General features: G+C 40.2%; 1 protein-coding gene across 10 annotated transcripts in view; it reads right to left on the bottom strand.

Annotated features, from left to right (window-relative positions):
* ABLIM1 (actin binding LIM protein 1) overlaps positions 1-20,115 on the bottom strand; it is a 291,304-nt gene that overhangs the window by 8,188 nt on the left and 263,001 nt on the right. For 3 of the 10 annotated variants that reach the window (XR_011441743.1, XR_011441742.1, XM_070276223.1), the window contains 7 exons: positions 19,472-19,591; positions 11,483-11,587; positions 9,519-9,566; positions 4,212-4,303; positions 2,862-2,967; positions 1,196-1,260; positions 494-554 (listed from right to left, as the gene is read on the bottom strand). Coding sequence is in view for 3 of the 10 variants with exons in the window: in XM_070276223.1 (XP_070132324.1) it covers positions 494-554; positions 1,196-1,260; positions 2,862-2,967; positions 4,212-4,303; positions 9,519-9,566; positions 11,483-11,587; positions 19,472-19,591 (597 nt within the window). In the remaining 7 variants the exon portion in view is untranslated. Of the gene's footprint in view, positions 1-493; positions 555-1,195; positions 1,261-2,861; positions 2,968-4,211; positions 4,304-6,505; positions 6,653-9,518; positions 9,567-11,482; positions 11,588-19,471; positions 19,592-20,115 lie in introns of all 10 variants that reach the window. The other 7 variants (XR_011441741.1, XM_070276216.1, XR_002807308.2 and 4 more) reach the window with 6 other exon arrangements.

Genomic DNA, 20,115 nt, shown 5'->3' with positions numbered 1-20,115 from the left:
TTCTTTCCCTGCTCTCTGCATACACTGCCACCTGCCTCCCTGAAGCCAGGAAATGCCTCCTCTAGTTTTAGTTATCAGTTAAAACACTCATTTCTCTTGGAAGCTTTCCCTGACCTCCCAAAGATGTTCCTTCCTTCTCTCTGCATCTCCCATCACAGTATTTATCACACGGAGCTTCTCTCTCTCACTCTGCCATATGCATTTTAAGGACAGGGGCCATGTTTTGCCTATTGCTGTATCTTTAGGTATCTAATCGAGTGCTCCACACACAGTAGGAGCGATGATTCCTTCTTACAAACTCGCTTCTCATGGTCTCATTTCGGGACTGGAGGTCCTTTGAGGTTTGAGTAAATGCTCTGTTAGCTCACAGAGGATGGATGTGGTCCTGCTTAGGGATGCAATGTGGCATGAACCCAGCCAATATACTTGTGACTGGATGGCTTCTCCTCAAGCTCAGCCACAGTCAGTCAGAACCCGGCCACAGGAGCCTCACCTCGCACTCCGCCACTGACGTCCCCATAGCTGTTGTACTGAGCAAAGTCTGTAGAAACAGGCTAAAATGAGGAAAAACACATTATCAGAAAATCCACTCTACAGTGAATGTTTTGGAGTCATGTGAAATGAAGAAAGGATTTACAAAATCCTAAGAAGTCTGCCCAAGCTGAATTCCTGGACCTTCACTGTTTTTCTTTCCTATTTCCTCTTCTACTACTAGCAAATCTTTGTCTTGTAGTATACCCAGCGCAGCTGCTCAGCAGGCCCTTGGTAAGCAAGTGTCTCTTGCTGATAAATAAAAACACATTTCTCCACATAGTTACACAATTACATGTGTTCTATGCTTTGTGGGAGGGCAGTTGCAACAAACTTTCCTATATCTTTTCACAGCAGAGATTGGCTCAAAAAATTACTTTTTGTTTGATTGTAAAAATACCTGTCACACAGTTACTTAATCGAGACTTCTCATAAGTTTGTACCGGCCATTCTTTTATCTAAAGTCAATTTCTCTTTCTCTTAATAGAAATATTTTATTTTGCTTATAACTCAAAGTGATTTACCAGGAGATCAAGGAGATTACAACTTTCAATATATTCCAACACTGAGATCACATTGTGAGATGTATTCAGACAATATGTCAGCACTTCAACCAGGACTGAAAGGGGAAAAAATGCAGACACAATTAATTGAGAAACCTTACCCGGTGAAGCCCATTTCTTCCATAGCCTGGGAGAGAAGAGGTTTTTGATGACAGAGCACGTGACGCTGAATGAGAAAAAAGTAAAAAAGCAACTGTTAGGAAACTGCAAGTCCAATTCTTTAAGAAATTGGCAGTGTATCTTCTACCTTGTAGAACAGAAGATTTAGAAAAAATAATCCAAATAACATTGGGCTCAAATGTTCACAAAATGCTGCCATATTTAGGTGACACAGGGAGTGGGTAGGCAGTGACATTCCTGAGGAGGGGTGGGGAAGGAAGAAGCGCTCAGCATGCATTATCTCTGAATCCTCAAACCCTAAGAAGACTATTCTTATTTCCATTTTACAGAATAAAAATTGAGGCTAAGAGAAGTTAAATATCTTGCCCAAGGTCGCTCACCTTGTAAATAGCTGAGCAACGATTTGAACCCAGGGCTATTTGAATCTATAAGCCCATGCCCCAGTTGGTACGGCAGCAGTAACTGACCTGGAAGCCAACCAGGTAAGTTATCAAGATCGACTGGCCAAGCACAGTCGGACTCCCGGGAGGCCAGGGACTGGGTGCACCACCCAGCAACAGCATGGCCGCCTCAGAAACTGCTGGGCTCTGGATGGAGCAGACCTGGGCTTCAATTCTGGCTCTACAGCTTAACACGTCTGCAACTTTGGGCATGCTATTTCCTCTTTTTATGTCTTCATTTCTTGACCCACGTAGGTATAGTACTATATACTCTTATAGAACAGAATTCAGAATTAGAAGGAACTCTAAAGATTAGTAAACCACCTAATCCAAGATCAATGCCAGTGAGGCATCTAGGAGAAGTTGCAGGGCATTCCAGCTAAGAGTGTGGGCTCTGGTTCTAATACTCGGACTCCTAAATCTTAGTTTTGCTAGTTATTAGCAATATGACACCAGGCAAATTACTTAAACTTCCTATCCCTGCCTTCTGCTTTACAAAATGGGGATGGTAATAATAATAATATCATTACTTCATTGGCATGTTGTGAAGATAAAGTGAAGTAACATTTAGCAAAAGTGCTTGCATATAGTAAACATTAAACCCATTTTTAAAGGAACCCCCAGGAAAGAAAATTATGCACTATTTCAGAACAAGGGAGAAGAAATCTTGTGGGTAAGAGAGAATTAGCTTATGACAAATATAAGCAGGGGAAAACATACTGATAGAATATTTCAGCCCAGTATATAAGTAATCTTCTTCAAAAGTATCAAAAACACCATTATAGCCCTCAGCTCTTATATTGAACATATTAATGTAAAATCATAATGCTTAGAAAATGTTGTGCATGCTTTCTACAGTCAAAAAGCATTCTTTGTTCTCTATCAGGATGTCCTTTTTGCTGCTTCCCTCTGAGATGAGTATTCTAGAAGGTAGACCTAGCACACGGGAACTCACTCCTCATGGTTCTTGAGATCCTCCAAGGGCTCCCCCATCTCCAGCAGGAAGGAAACCCACACTTAAGGAGGAAGCCCGGCATGCTTATAAGCTAAGTTGACATGAAGTGGGCTTTGCACACTTTCCTTCCTGTAGAACACTCTGTGGGTTCCACCAGAAATGGCTCTGCCTCTCCTGGAACAGTCAAGGCAGGCTCCTTGCAGGCAGGTGGCTGGCTGCTGGCCTGGGGAAGGCGGTGGGTCTGCTGCTCACCTGAGTTGATGGGAGAATCATAGCGACTGGCTGACAGGGATGACCTCTCCCGGCTCTCCTTCTCCATCTCTTCTTTCAATATCAACTGCCCCAGGCCTGAGTTGAGCTATTCACAATGAAAAGAAAAATGAAAGTGAAGCCTGCAATTACTTTCATGGAACTACAGTTTCTTTTTAGGAGATCCTGTAAGAAGTTCCAGATTCTGGAGAGGCCTGGATGCATTTAGTCCCAGAGCCTTGTGGTTCCGCAAGAAGTAGGCTAGGTTTTAGACCTTGAACCCCTCTTAGCCTTTTCAAGATCAAGGCTCCATTTCCCCAAGCCAGGCTCCACGTCAGAAGAATGTTCTCCCTCCTTGTCCTCCCTAAAAGTGTCAGCAGGTAACCTCAGGAGGCATGAGTATGTGCAAATTTTTGATGTGGGAAGGGAAGATTGGGGCTAGTATCCTTAAAAAAGAAATTATACTGATTTGTTTAAAAACAAAGAAAAAAAAGTAATACATGCTCATTGTACAGATTTTAGAAAATCCAGAAGGAAAGAAGAGTAACCCCATAATTCACCACACAGAGACAACCACCATTCACATTTTGATTTATATCCATCCGTATTTTTCTATGTACATATTATACAAAACCGGGGTCATTCAATGAATGCAACTTTGTATCTCCCCCCTCCCCACATAACTAGTATCATATGCAGTTCCCATATGGTTAAGTACCTTTGGAAAACATCATTTGAAGGGTTTCATCAGTCCTCTATTGGTAGGAGCGTTTATAATTTCCTGGCTCCCTCTACCCCAGGCTAAAATTGGCCATCTTTTGTCTTCTGGGAGGCTGCAAGCCCATGCCAGAGATAGGAGAGTAGAATGAGGGCTTCTCAGTGGCAGTCTATTTTATCCCTTCCCTCCTGGCCCAGGTATACACACAAAGTCCAATGAATCCCGAGGGAAGACTTGGAGAAATGCTCAATCCCTAGGGAATTCCCTCAGCAGAGCCTACACGAGGGAAGGAAGGTGTTACACCTCAGTGTACCTGGCTCTTCAGCAAACTTTCAACACTTGCCCTGCACACACATACCCCACACAGGGTCTCCTCCTCCTCCTCGCAGAAGCCCCAATACTCCACATGCCTTTGACCTCCAGCCTCCAGGTCATCTCTTCCAGAACCTACTAAGTACTCTGTCTTATTATATTTAATCACTAGATGCCCATCTTATCTCACCTACGAGACTGCTAGCCCTGGAGGGCTGGGCCCATCTCCTCTTCATCTTGGTGGCTCACCCATAGTAGTCATTCAAAAAATATGAATCAAATGAAACTGAAGTGGACTGCAGCAAAATATTTTAAGGACAAACCTTCATTAACTGCTCTTCTTGAAGCTGCCGGCGTCTCAGAAGTTCCTCATCATCTTCCTCTCTGCCACTAGATCTGCGTCTCATGTCAGCTCCTAATTCCACAGCAAAGACAACTTCTCACATTAGCCTCATGGCAAGGGGATTTTAAGGGACTAGTTCACCTGTGCTCAACTTGTCAGGCTGTCAAAGTCAGCAGTGGTCTGGAACAATTTGTGAACAAAACAAGGCAAAAAAGAGCCTACCACCAATTCAACATGACTGGCTGGTTTCTTGAAACAACGGGCCCGTTTGACAAGCCAGTTCAGTGTGTGATCCAGTAAGGGATGAAGTTTGGCCTCCCAACAATTGGTCTGCTCAATTAGAACTTGGGTTTGCTATTGCGATGGGGTCTAAGTCATCCCTTTGGTCATTGGTCAGAGCTCTCCACAGTAGGTGGGAAGGGCATCTATAGTTAATATTTTGAGGTCCCTTAGGTTAATTTTCAAATAGAGAGGAATTCAAACTCATTTACATACCATCAAATAGGTAAGACAGTCACTCCCTTGTGACAAGTTTTAAAATTTTGTATTTTTCTCTTTTCTGAATATTTAGACTTGTCATCACCCTGTCTTCTACCCTTACTAAATTCATTACAAGCATGCTTTTTTATTTTTCTCTTAAGGGATGGGCCTCTAATGTTTCCTTTTTCTCAATCCTTTGAAAAATGGCCACAAGAGTTTTATACTGATGGGTCAATAAAAAGTGTTAATACAGCCAAAATGCTACTTATTTCAGACCAATATAGCAGCTCTTGTACAATTTTTAAGCTTCCTGGAAAAGGGGAGATGGAGTAGAAAGAGGAATCTGTTTGAAAGATTAGGAAATTAAGATAAGTATTGTTTTTCCTAAATTGCTTGGATTAATCTGGCTGTGGGAGGTAACAGGAAAGCTTGCTAATCTAATCAAAACAAACTTTAACTAACAGTCTCAGTTTTTCTCATTTTGATTAATGGACTAGAAATTTTCTTCATTTTGGAACCCAAAAGAGCTTTAAACTATTTAGTGATGACAGTTTCAACAACAAAATTTTAACTCTCCCTCTCCCCACGTTTAGCTGCTGTAATATTGTAATTGCCATAACACTGTACTAAGCAATACGACCGAACCAGGCCCCTCAAAGACCCCAAGAACTGCCTGGAGGGTAGAGACTGGGAGGGGAAAGTTGATGACTGATTCCTAGTTCCTCAAATCATAAACGTCAATGTGAATTTTCTCTCTTTAATCTATACTAATAAAAATTAATAGACACAAGTCTGCAAGAATTAGAGAAATCTCAGGTCAATATAACGTATAGAATACTTGTGAATAATGAACCCAGAAGGCAGATTTTCCCTTACCTAGTTCACACATATAAATTGCTTTAAAATCCACTTATATTGCTTTTAAAAGTTATTCCCAAAATAACCTGATGAAAAATAGCATGATGAAGAAAATTTAGAAAATTGAAGGCCTTTTAGGTTGTCAATTGAAATGTGATAAGATAGTCATATCTTTGTAAAGTTGACTCGCTAAATTTTCAGTATTTGCTTCTGAGTTTCGTAATACCACTTTTTAGGCCAAGTGATTTCACTATTGACAAAACAGTACAGACACGGACACAATTCTGAAGCATAAATTTGTGGTTCAAAGCAAAGAATGAAACAGCTCAAATGTGACACTTTAGCACAGAATTCATGGAAATGACAGATGTAAACTCACGTAACTTTACACGAGTAGTATTTCAGCACACCCGCTACCCTGTAACAGCCCTTCTCAGTAATGGCACACGTGATCTTGCAGGAACAGCAAAAGTGCTTCAGTGTTAAGATTGGTTGTTAAGAGGATTGTAATTACAACCCAGAAATAGTCTAAAACAAATTTAACTGAAAGAAGTCACGCTTCTGTGGATACTTGGTAAATGCACCCACTAGACTCTAATTATACAGAATGATGTTCTTGCCAAAAGGCTTGGACTCCACTGTGTTCAAAAGAGTTACTGATTTTGCAGCAATAACTATGAGAGTCCACACAAATCACCAGTTTTAGATGCATCTCAGTGGGCCTGGTTAGAGCAAGGCTCTGGTGATTGTTTTTTTTGTAACTCTGAAGCATTCTACACACACCTTAATACCACATTAGTGCTTTTCACTATTCTACCTCTTGGTCATCCTTTTCTTAAACATCTTTAAGACAGGACACATTTTCTTGCATATTTTTAAGCATTTCGAGATCTCCTAGCCATTTGTCCATTTGGCTTAGCTGCAACAGTTGCATACCTACGGCGGCAAGTGAGGGGGGACCAGGCCAGTGGTCCGTCTCAATCTTTGGTGTCTCGCTGGGGTCTGGAGCCTGAGCTGCTGGAAACTTGGAAAACTTGATGATGTCTTCTGAAGACCTGCTCTGGGCTGCCAGGGCAGCTGCATCTAGGCGGGAATCAGGGGGAGCTTAGCTATCAGTCTGCAAGGCCGTGGTGGTACCACCCCACTTACATAGTTTTTCTTGTTCTCTGGCAAAAGTTTCCACTCCAGAAACTCTGGTTATCACCATTATCAATTGCCCAGTCACTCAGTGGTGCCTAGTGACAACTCAACTCATTTTCCTTTTGTTCCTTCGGAAGCCAAGTTTCATACCATGTCTGTTCTACATCTGGAAATCCTTGTTCAAGATCTGAGCTGTCCAATACTAGCTATGTGTGGTTATTTAAATTTAAATCAATAAAGTTAAATGAAATGAAAAAATTGCGAAAATTAAAATTCAGCCCCTCAATTGCACTAGCCACACTGTAAGTGTTCAACAGCCACATGAGATTAGTGGCTACTGTATTGGATGGCACAGTTACAGAAGATTTCCATCATCACAGAAGGTTCGATTGGATAATATTCTTCTAGAACAATTAGATATTTGAATTAGTAATTTGAAATTAAAGAGCTAAGTTAAAAGCATGATACTGTCATTTGAAGGCTGGCTGGTTTCATATCTTTGTGGATCCTTAGCCACTAATACGTTGGTCTAGTCGATTCTAATCCTTACATATTACTTATGTGTCCTTGAGTCCTAGGAGAAATGGAAATGGGAAAATCCACTTTCACCTTGCAGGAACTGAGCATTGTGACTTATGTATGCCATACCCACTCATAGTTTTGTTCAAGGGTCTGCACAGATGAGTGAGTCATCCAACTTTAAAACAACGAAAGCCAGACTAGCAGCAGCATTAGTCTGCAGAGTTCTTAAGGGCTCTGCTTAGAAGAGGAGTCATTGGCTTAGAGCCCCAAATCTAATCAAATCAAAACGAAACCAAACAAACCAGGTTAAATGGTCAGTCCCTGATTCTAGCTAATGTTGCAAACTGGCCTGGGATGTTACTCAACATTTCAAAATATATTTATAATGCTTTAAATAAAACTTTCCCCTCCCTGGCCTCACATAGTTTAAAATCTAGAAATAACTTTTTGAATTTTCAGCTCCAATTCCCCAATCTTTTAGTAGCCTTCTGGGTCTCGATTTTCTTGGGTAACTTGACCAAGGTCACTCCATATAATGACAAGAAGTAAAGTGTTGGCCAGGTATGGAACAGAGTTTCCCTGACTCTCTAACCTCATGAGAAAAAAGAGATAGAGCTTGGAAAACACTGCATACTGTATCCTCTTCTTAAAGGACAGAACACGTTAGCATATCAAAGACTGAGAAATTCTGCATTACCAAAAAAAAAAAAAAAGTTGACTTTATTTAAGTCTAGCATTTTCCAAATGCATCAGGGCACAGACACTAGTATTTTGGTATAACATCTCTATCTATCGCATGGAGCTGCTGTTTTGCAGAACGTCCTTTGGGAGGTGCTGCCCTGGTTGTGTTACTCTTAGTTAATCACAGTCTGAAAGTAAAATGTAAGGTTAAAATAAATTTCACGAAGCCAATTAATCTCTTCCCAATAAATAATCTAACATTATCTAATCTCTTTAAATCTTAATTATTTGATGACTTTTGTTTAGAGAGACAGGGCCTAGAGATTTTAGTATTTAAAAAAGTCTCTAAATTGATAAATCAAACTATGAGAATCTTATTCTTAAATTTAAAATGAAAAGCATGACTTCAAACAGTACTTACGCATTAGAATTGGTGAAGTCAGTAAACATTCACATGTTAATGAGTGGGTGAGAAGACATTAAACCATAAAAAAACAAACAAAAACAATGTCAACAAACTTAAAAGCAAGCACATGGTGTAAAATCTTAAAAAAAAAAAACAAATGAGGTTAAAAAATCATAGTTCTAGAACGATTACAATACATACTTTCTCTTTTCTCCCCTAGAATGTTGGCCTAAAACTTTTTCCTTGTGCATTTTCAACTTTATTTGCTTTTCACGTCATCCTAATCCTTAACGACTCATTAATGTCAACTGGATTCTAAGGGTAGCCTTCAAATTTCCAGGCACAATTTGTATTTAATTTTCTGAAATCACCTGAAGACTAATCTTGGCTTTCTATCCAGTCACAAAGATTTATGGCAGTTAAATCTACAGGGACCTCATAATGCTGGAGGAAAATGTGGCTTACATATGGTAATGTGATTTCCTGAGTTTAGAAATTTGTATTCCCAGAAAAGGAAAACATAATCATAAATCCACATCCTGATTCTTTGTTTGCAGGAATTTTAGAGACAAGCTGGCCTAACTCACTGGTTTTTGCAGATGAGAAAACTGAGGGACAGAGATGGGGTCCATGACATCACAGAGCCATTTAGGTGAAGAGCTGGGACCAGGGCTAGGACCTCTGTCTCAGTGTATGTCCCATCCACTCCACTGCAGAGCACAGATGTCCGCACGCCCCATAAGAAACTGGGGTTCTGTTCGGACAGTCAAGTTGATGCAGGCTTAGTCAAATTAACTTTTCTGGGTGGCTGGCTTTTACTAGTTTTAATTAGCCAAACTAATTGCAAGCTCATCAAAATTATTACAGAGGTTGGCTAAATTATTTGATGGCAGGAAAAAAAAAGTCATGTCAGGGTGTTTGTGAATTATTGTGTGGCCAGTACTTCCCCTTTTCTATTAATGGAATGATACATGGTTTGATGGGCTCAGAAATAGGTTAGGAGCTTCCTAACCAATTCTCCATCTAGGAAAACAATTTTACAATATTTGCATCTTAGGAGATTGTAGAGGCATACATAATAAGCTGTGCACCCCAGTTCGATTCTCAAAAGCAGCAGCAGATAAGTCTTTCAGAGGACAGCAAAGAGAAATTCAGCTGACCCTGCTACTTAAAAGCTACTTGGAGGAAAGTGGGTTTTACCATGCTGTTTGTAGATGGGTGGTTTTCGGTAAATGTTGATCCCTTGATCTGTGGAAATGAAAAGCAAAGGTGTGTGGTTATGGGAAACAGTCCAGCGATGGGAAAAACAGATCAATCAAGAGGCAAACCAAACTGAAGACTATTGAACAAAAATAACCCAGGAGGTTAACTTTCGTATTACAAAGATTGAACTTACTGGAAAAAGAGATAACAGGAATGAGCAAATACTATAGACAAGTGATATGGAATCCTTTGTAATACATCTTAGGATAGATAGAGATGTCATTAATTTATGAGCTATTCATTTCAAATACACACTTCGCTAAAAGTGGGATTAAAACAGGAAGAAATGCAAGCAGTGGAGGTACTTCAATGGTAAGAAAGACATAACCAGTTTGGGGAAAATCCCCAAATTGCTACTGTCTAGAAATTGAGCTCCCAGTAGATACCAATGGCTCAATTTACCTTTCAACCAATGAGTGGAACAGTGGAAAGCAATGTAGTAAAATAAAGAGTATATATATATTTAAACATAAAAACACTTTTTATGCACAAGGGTAGCCCGATGTGCTGACAGTATGCTTGACAAAATCCTAACTCATATAGGCCAAATTAAAAAAAGAAAAGAAAAGAAAGAGAAAGAAAAGAAATGCCAAATATTATTCATATATTTATACAGGACTCCATTTGGTTATGCTACCATTTCACTTTGACTGCAAATACTCAGGAAATTTCAAAAGTTTGTTTCTCCAGAATCTTGGGCACTGTATCTTGAGGGGCATTCTTCATGAGAAAAAGTCTCAAATGTAGAACACTGGTTTTCAAGCTTCAATGAAACTTTTTAAAAAAGGCAGTCCTATCTTAGTGATATGAATCTCATTGAACTTTCCTCTGTTTTATTAAGTTTGGAATGCAAAAGAAAAAACGATTACAAATTCCAAATATGTACACTAACATTAACATAATGGATAATTTATTAAACCACTTTCGTAGCTAAAAGAAGCAAAACGACGTACAGTCAAGCGTTGCATAACAACATTTCGGTCAATGATGGACTGCGTAGATGACAGGGTCCCATAAGATTAGTACCATGTAGACTAGGTGTGTAGTTGTCTGTGCCATCTAGGTTTGTGTAAATACACTCTATGATGTTTGCACAAAGATGAAATTGCCTAACGATGCATTTCTTAGAACATGACCTTATTGTTAAGCAATGCATGACTGTACTTCCAATGGAAAAATAATATCGTGACTTCTGATAGGCAAACTTGCCTTTACAAATTGAGCTGACCTTATACATTAAGATATTGATGGGTTCTGACTTTTCCAGTTCCTGATGGCAAATTACTATTTGTAAACTGCGACAGTAAATGCTTGTGAGCACAGAGCGAAGCTTGCAGCACCAAGCCTAAATTGCAAGATACCTTTGTGGGCTACGGAGACTGGTTCGTTAGTTCTACCCTACAGAAAGACCACTCAGCTGATCCAATTCCACACCTCTCTGAAAAGAAAAGTTTGTGGAAAGAATCTCCACATTGGAGACAAACGGGAAAAATAAAAGTACTCTCAAGTGACGCTGTGGTTCAATATTTAGGAGGAGAAGATAACTAGATTGCCACTGTGATAATTGGTCAATGACACCAATCCACAGACTAATATCTTAGAAGGCACTAACATAAAGGACAAATGGAAACAAAACAAAACAACTCAACCCTCATTCCTTTACCCTCTGCCTCCCACTTCCCTTCAAAACATTTTGAGAAAACTTAAACCTTCAGTACAATTCTGGCATTTCACATATAAAACTTTCAAAAGGCCCTTTAGGTCAGATCCTGCAATTTAGGGTTTGTCGACTGGGTGCATCCCAATTAAAAGAGCATGAGAAATGGAGACGAGACAGAGGTAACAAGGCTACATTCTACACTGTGACAGGACACCAAGACACAGACCATGTCAGCTCCTACCTGGAACATGGAAATGTTTAGGGGCCTGAGCGTAAGTTGGAGTTAGAGGGCGGCTGTCTGGCCGGTAAGGGAGAGGGGAGTTCCGGCCGCTGCACGGCTCATTGCCTCCGATGAGAAGAATGGAGAAAACAAAATGAGAGAAGGGAGAGCAATAAAGAAAACAAAGCTAGCATAATAAAAATTCAAAACAATAAACTGGAAGGAGGTACATCAAAAAGGAGAAACAAAAGAAACAAACTCAATTTATCAACTTGGCTTGCAAAGGTGATATAAGGTTTTGTTTTCCAAAAAAGAGATTTGAGTTCAAGTGGAACCAGGTTAAAAGCAGCTAGCAGGAAGATGCGTCATTCCAATGGCATGCGGTTGGAGGCTGTGAGCTAGCAGCAAACTGATTAGATGGAAAGTCCATTAAGAGGAATGGAAAGTCACTTGCTAATGATTCAGGATCAGTCGTCAGATGGTTAAATCCCAAGCAGGTAAACGGGTGGAAGATGCAAACCCAAATACAATCACTTCCAGGCACGATGGCAGAGGCTGGCAATTGGAATACATTTCTCTGAATGGAGGGCTAAGTCTGGGAAGCTGTGCGGTCATCCAGTCCTTCCCATTAGCAACACAAAGTCTCTTCAATGAAGCATATGTTTCTGTTTCCTCACTTTGAAACACACACGATAAAGTCAGACCCCTTTCTCCAGGTCCTTTGGGACCAGTTATACCTCTTTCCACCATTCTCTTCAAAGGCACCACTGAAGTTCCATCCAGTCTAATAACTCCATCAATGAAACATTTACTAAACACCTACTATGGCTGGGCACTGAGCTATGACTGAGGATAAGGAGATGAATGAGATACAGTCCTTGCCTTCAAGGGGCTCAGAGTCTACCTAAGGAGACAGACTAAAGACACATAAATATAATATCACATAATTGCTTACTCAGAGATATATGAAAAATTCTATGACACTCCAATGAAGGTGCCATCGATTCTTCAGGAAGGCTACAGAAATGTGTTAGAATTGAGCTGGGCGCTGAAGAATCAGCTCATGAAGTGGGTGGTGAGCAGAGGGGTGGAAGGGCCCAGATTCCAGAGGGCTGGAGCATCATGAGGAAGGAAGAGCCATGGTATGTGACAGCAACCGGACTGGCCACTGTGGCTGGACAGCATGGTGCTCTTGGAGGAGAGAATGGGGAAGAGGCTGGGAAGGATTGCTGGGGCTTGGCTGCAAAAGCCCTGAGTGTGACCATAGCCACCATCACTCCCTCTTGACCAGGAGAAGCGCAGGGATGGATGGAGGCTGGTGCAAAATTGGAAGGAGATCCGCTATTGCCCTAGACTGTCCTCCTACCCCATGTCTGAGCAAATATCTGCCCCACAAATACACCAGAAGATGTGGGACTATCAAAACTTAATGAATTAGTAATGTAATTACTTTTATGATTGAATTGTAACAGTTCTTTACATATTCTGGATAAAGTCCCTTATCAGATATATGATTTGCAAATATTTTGCCCTATTCTGAGGGTTGTCTTTTACTTTCTTGATAGTATCCTTTGAAGCACAGAAGTTTTTAATTTTGATAGTCTTATTTGTCAATTAATGCTAACAATTTTAAATAAATCATAGATCTTCAGAAAATAGAGCATGAGCCAACTTTTTTTTTACTTTGTCTTTTTAAATTATTTTTTTAAATGGAGATAAAATTGACATATAACATTGTATTACTATTAGGTGTACAAGAGCCAGTTTCTTTAGGTAAGTCAAACTCTTCTAAATCTGGCCAGCAAAGTATGAAAGATGTCAGTTGCTGGAGTTTTAAACTAAAATATTTCAGTTTTAATTTCTCAATATGTATATTTTTAGGTAACCAGAGCACAGATCTGTACCAATGAGCAGTAAGATTTTCTGAATATGAGATCTGAAATTGTTACTGTCTCAAATTTAGATTCCAGGTTTTTGGTTATTGTGTTCTAAAACTTTTGCCTTTTTTTCCTCAAGAGTCAGTTAGCATCTAGCTCCCAATATATAATGTAGAATTTACAACTTAAGTCAGATATTAGCTTCTAAAAATTATGAAGCTTCACCCCAAACTTGATCTACTAAAAGGCCAATTTAAAAAAATGTTATCACATTTACTGTCACTCTCCTAAAGAGAAATAACCAGCTCCTGTCTGAAAAAAGGAGTACAAAAAGCACAGGTAGAGGCAAGTAGAGAAGGAAGGATATAGTTTATGTTTAGAAGCAAATTCTGTTTTCAATTAATGGCTGAATTAGAACTGGGTCTCATTCATCTCTGTGTGCTCAGCATGGTGCCTGGCCAAGAGTAAGTGGAATAAATGTCTGTGAATGAATGACTGAAGTAGGCCAACTAATTAATTCTACGGCCATTAATGGCCTAATTCAGTAAGCACCACTGCTGGGTTAACCACCATCTTTCTCAGATCTCTTAATTCAAGGCAGCCAGATGCTAGTATACAGCAACCCCCTTTTGATAGCACCCCCTTTGGATAACTTTCCCATTAGAGTTAATCCTCGACAACCCCAATTTAGTGGCGTCACTTTAGAAGAATTCTTTACTCCTATAAACATTACAAACTATTCACAAGAGTTATCCATACTTGAACAGCTATTCTTGGGGGCTATTCTCTAAGGGAGGTCTAGAGAACCTCAACTTTCCTGCCTTATTTGAGGTCGTCTTTTGAAGACTCTTCCTGTGGATCCTGAGCAGTGGCTGCTCCTGCTTCTGAACCACACTGCTGCCTGCGCTTCACCCTTCACCTCTAACCTTCCTGCACTTGTAGAATGTCAGGTATTTCAGGGCAATGTTTGCACACGTTTTGCTTTTAATACCTAATCAGATGAAACACCATTAAATTTGTTTTGATAATTATTAGCTAGTATCATGCACACACAAAAGTATCTTCATATACGGGACACAAAGGTTGAAGGTTATTAGAATCAGCATTTGCCCAAATAGCAAACTTTTTCTGTCTTTATGCTGGCAAGTGGCAGTACAAGCTGCTCACTTCTTGGATATGGCTGACAACTCTCAAGGGCCATGGAGTGGCTGTGTGAATTCCCAGTAGGTGAATTCTGGCTCAATGCGGTCTCCAGGTGGGTGTAGTTCTTTATTTGGCTGCAAATTTTGGCAACCATTGACCTTTCTAGTTGCTGGAAAAAGACTAGTACATTCAAGTCTTTGTAAGTAGATTTAACTCTAAATCCTTTAAAACCTTTCACAAAACATTTTAAAACACTAGGCAAAGAGAGACTCACGAACACATCCATCTAAGGGATTCTGCACATAACGGTTCCCACACGTCACAACAGCTCATTGGGGAATAAGGTCTGAGAACACAGACTCTTGCTAGGTACCACATTCTTAGCCCTTGAAATACTAAAGGCATTAAAAATTCTGGCACTTTTTTTTTTTTTTTTTTTTTTTTTTTTTTAAGATTTTATTTTTTCCTTTTTCTCCCCAAAGCCCCCCGGTACATAGTTGTGTATTCTTCGTTGTGGGTCCTTCTAGTTGCGGCATGTGAGACGCTGCCTCAGCGTGGTCTGATGAGCAGTGCCATGTCCGCGCCCAGGATTCGAACCAACGAAACACTGGGCCGCCTGCAGCGGAGCGCGCGAACTTAACCACTCGGCCACGGGGCCAGCCCCCAAAATTCTGGCACTTTTAAAAGAAAGAGAAAAATTCTCAAGATGAGGTCTCTATCCCTTTTCTAACATTCTAAATGATACAACTTTCCACTCTGATGATGGTCCCAAAAGGTTATTTTTGCGCTTAGTTCATTACTTAGGCAAACTAATGTATGAGACATCAGAGGAAATATCATATGTGGAAGGTGTTATTATTACTATCATCATCATCTATCAGCCTGGAGTTAAGACACTGTTTAAAAATAATAGTGTATATATCATGTAATATTGTATATGTCACACTCATAGCCATTTTGTTTCTTCAAATAAGTCCTTGTACTCACTCTAGTTGAGTTGTCATCTTAGCTACTGTGATGAGAAGCTACCTACATATATATATATATATATATATGTTTCTATATATTTCTTGGCCTTCATTTCTGGCTCCTACCATGTCACCCTAATAAGCTAATTTTCCAGTCCTTCGGAGATCATTCACTTGCAGGATTCTCACTGTACTTTACAAATTCACTTTCATTCTCTCTCTCTCTCTCTTTTTTTTTTGTGAGGAAGACTGGCCCTGAGCTAACATCTGTGCCAATCTTCCTCTGTTTTGTATCTGGGATGCCACGACGGCACGGCTTGATGAGTGGTATGTAGGTCTGCGCCCAGGATCCGAACCTGCAAACCCTGGGCCGACAAAGGGGAGCTAGTGAACTTAACCACTATGCCACTAGGCCAGCCTCACTTTCATTCTTCTTTCTGGCACCCAGACAGCCTAAGCGACCAATTCTAAGACAAGTAAACTGAAAGGGCTGTGCATGTGTCTGCTGTGGGATCCTGCTGGAACACTGCTCAGCTTTCCGGACTCTTTAAGTGCTTTTATTCCAAAAGATAAATGAATATTTTGAGGGGACCTTAGAATTGGCAGCATCTAGAATTTCATGACAGAGTTTCCAGATTGCTCATTCTTGCCTAAAACTTCAATAACAGTTATGGTTTCCTTCAGCAAGTGTCAAGTACACATTTACATCATAACAACTCATATCTATAGCAAAACATGGAAGATTCCCTTCAAAGAGACTTAATGTATGTAGCCCTCCTGTTCACAAATCTGATTTATACTTCACGGAGACAGAACGTAATGTCTAACAGTATTTCAAAGGGGAGGGAAGAGAAACTCAGCAAACATGGTACAAAGCCCCAAATGAAGTGAAAACAGTTTTTCCAAATCTCTAGACATGCACTTGCCCAAATGACCCAACAATGATATATGAATATAGTATGAGAGAGAAGAAATAAAAACGCACCCCAAAACAAGATGGACATTACAGAAAGGGGATGGGGAAGCCAGTGAAATAGAGAGACAGCCTGTGATGTGTGTGTCAGTTTTACACCCATGCAGGCATCCTCAGCTCCAAGGACGCTGGAGGCCTGGGCCACATGCATCAGAAACAAGGACCAGGAAGTGCATTGGGCAACAGGAGGCTGGGTTTCTGGCTGCCAGGGTGATAAAGGGTCCCCTGCTTCTATCTACACATTTCTGAGATGGACATCCTACTCTGGGGTCCTCAAGCTCTTCAGCTTACATTTGTTTTAAAAATAACTTCCCTGAGATCACAAGATAAATGACAAGCTCCAAGATAAAAACTAAATATTCGAATGAAGGGCCATGGAAAACCCTGGGAGACTGTACCCCATGTTTTCTGAAATGGCTATAAGTTCCCTCTGTGCTGAAATTGCAAGTGCTAGAGAGGCCTTCCATGTAAATGGATGCATGCTTTTCAAAATAACTAAGAAGTAATTCTTTGGAGAATAGCATTTAGCTATTCAACTATAATAGGCTTTTAAAGCAATGTCTTTAATATACAAATTCGCCATGATTTATTTTGTAGTTTAGCAAAAAGCTTATCTGATTTTAAAACTGAGCATATAGTGTTTTGTAGATTATATTTTGCAACTGAAGTATACAAACTATTTCATACGAACAAACAATAGGCATATGTCCAGTAAAAAGAAACTGGGAGAGGATCTATTAGATGTCTTTAAGTGTAAGCTCAGGGTCACCCTAATTCCTCTTGGCCTAATGCTTTTCGTAATTTAAACTCATAATATCTGGCTGTGTCAAAACCCTCAAATTCAGACTAAAACCAAAAAAGAATGTATATCTACATTCTTAATAAAGCACCATCTAGGCACATAGAGGTGCTGTAATTTTTATAACTATTTGGCATTTTTACTAAAAAGTAAAAATCTGTTAATTTTGTAATTTAAATGTCTCAAAGTCGCTGTTCCTCTTAGCCCCAATAAGAATGCAGTTTTCTAGTTAAAAAGAGATGGAAAGTCAAAGTTTGCTTTAAAAGTTATACTTCATGTATATTTAAAATGAAACACACATATACCTAACAGGAATGAGGGATGAGAAGGCCTGGGGTCTGGTGTAGGTTCTGCCACTTCCTAGCTGTGAGCCCTTAGCTGGGTCACTTAACCAGCGCCCCCTGCTCTTCATATCCCCCCGGGCGTATTTCACAGGGATGCTGAGAATGGGGGTGGGGGAGGGGAATCACAGACAGATGTAACTGAGTGCTCACTACACACCAGGGCACTTTACTTCACACCCCCTACTGACCTAGAAGAGGTTTTATACACGAGGTAAGTGACACTCAAAAGGTCAAGTCAACAACGCAAGGTCTCACAGCTAGCAAGTGACAGAGAATATTCAAACCCAGGACTCCAGTGTCTGCTTGGGGTTCCATCTCCCCATAGGCTGTTCACAGACACAAGATATTGTGAGTCTTGATGTTTTGTGATGTGTTATTTGTACAAACTTTAAATAACTTTACTGGGCACATGACATTGTTCTTCTTACAAAACGTTATCTCTTCTGAAAGATGAAACATAATAACTGAACAAGGCAGTTTACATTTTAATGCATTAAAAAGTGTATTTTCTCTTACATATAAGAAATAAACAAATAAAAAAATCTTAATTTGGTCAAGGGCTTCTATATTAAAGTCTCTTTAAAATACACCTCTGAATTTTTTTTCAATGATTTCTGATGGTTTTATAAACATTCTTTAAAGTATCCTCTTGACATCTAGCTAATAAAAGGTATTTTCCCAAAAAACACTAATTAGCAGTAATAATTTTAAATAATCTGTCAAGAATTTTAGAAAGTGCTGTGCTTACTGGGAAAGAGTGATTTCTTCACTAATGGCAAATGATGTGTGCCTTCACTAAGCATGTCAGCAATATTATTTTTACAGTACAGAAAATGCTAAAACAGCACACTTATAAAATAACTGCATACTGATGAGTATAGTACATTTATATTTTAGGACTCAAAAATCCAAGTGAGCAGAAAGCAAATAGCTTGGGTAGATGGAAATGAAGGTTCAGTCAAGGAGAACAACACAGAAGCTACTCGATAGAAGCATTAGTGATGTGAGCACTTGGAACTCAGGATTAGAATCCTGTGGGTCTGTTTTAAGACCCATGACAACATCTGTGTTTGCCTGTTACTCCCTCCTTCAGCTATTTTCGTTAATTAATTTGGTTCAAATCAAGATGATGGAAAGAGTTAGCCTCCTTTTGGGAGCTTATACTTATTTTAAATTATGGCCCCTTCATAATCCCTTCAGGGCTCCTGGCTCTCCCAACCCGTGGCGGGAACAGGAACTCCGATTGAGGACTGCTACAGAAGCGTAATGGACAATGAGGAAAACAATGGGAATGCCATAAAGGGAATGGGGAGAAACGTGGGGCAAGAACAGAAAACAAAAGGCAAAGTCCCTCTTCCCCATCATGCAAAAATCAGGACAAATCAAAAGAAGATTCCTCTAAGAGCTGGCTCAAGGAGAGAAATTTAAGTTATGTTGCCATAGATCTTTTACACTGTCCAAAAGTTTTAATATTGTGAAGTGGTTAAGTGGCTTATCACCATTTAGACAACTTTTGGATATTTGTTGCTAAATACCGTTGTGTTTTGCTGAGCCATATCACATACCCAAACCAGGAAAATATCCCAACTATATATTATATTTTGCTTTCGACACAGAGAAAAACAAAATAATAATATATATTTTTCTAAGCAGTGGATAATAAATCTTATGGTCTTAAACATACTTCCTGTTTCTTCATCTAGAGCCCTTAGAAGTGACATATTTCTCCTAAAGAGAGATGCCATGCCAGTTCTAAGACACTCTTGGGTGTAGTCATGACACACGCAGGCATGCTGAGAGGTCCAAAGCTCGGAGCTAACTCTTGGGGATGCACCTTATTAGCCTTCCCAAGGTTCTAATAAATGTCCACTACGCAGGGTGCTGCCTGAGAAGCCTGCCTCCTTACCTTTGATATGGGGAATGAAGTGGTGTCGAAAGGGGGAGTTGGGGCGGGAGTCGCTGTGGGTGGAGCTGAGGCTGCTGGTGCGCAGGTGGGACAACCTCTGCACACCAGGAGACAGCAGCTCTGTGCGGCAAGGAGTCAGGGGCAGGGCAAGGTGGAAACAGAAAAGAAGAGCAGATATTAACACAGGAGCAGGGACAACGGCATCGTTCCGAGGGAAAAAAAATAAAGAACGTTAATCAGGAGTCTGAAAAAGGAGGAAGGAAGAAGGGTTAAGAATGCACCTGCTAAGGGTTAGGCAAAGTGGGGAGGATTTGCAAAAAGGGTGAGGTCGGTACAGAGGCACCCTCTGAGAATAAACTGCTTTAGTGAGAGGAAGGGGCACCAGGACATTCCCTGTCAGGATGATGCCAGCTACCGTTGTTGAGCTAGTAGCAGGCACAACATTTAGGCTCAAAAACAGCTGTTTTAGAAAAGCACCTGACAAAACAGAACCCTCCGAAACACACGTGAAAATAAAATGACAATCATTTCTAGAAGCTTGAAAAGAAGTACTTATGCGTAAAGGTCAGATTCTTCTTTTCAAGCTGCAAACTTCTCCCCCTGGAAGTTTAATTTTATTTCGCCTACAGAGGAAAACCTGTCTG

This window comes from Equus caballus, chromosome 1 (assembly GCF_041296265.1).
Source record: "Equus caballus isolate H_3958 breed thoroughbred chromosome 1, TB-T2T, whole genome shotgun sequence".
Classification (NCBI taxonomy): domain Eukaryota; kingdom Metazoa; phylum Chordata; class Mammalia; order Perissodactyla; family Equidae; genus Equus; species Equus caballus.
This window is presented reverse-complemented; position numbering and strand designations above follow the sequence as displayed.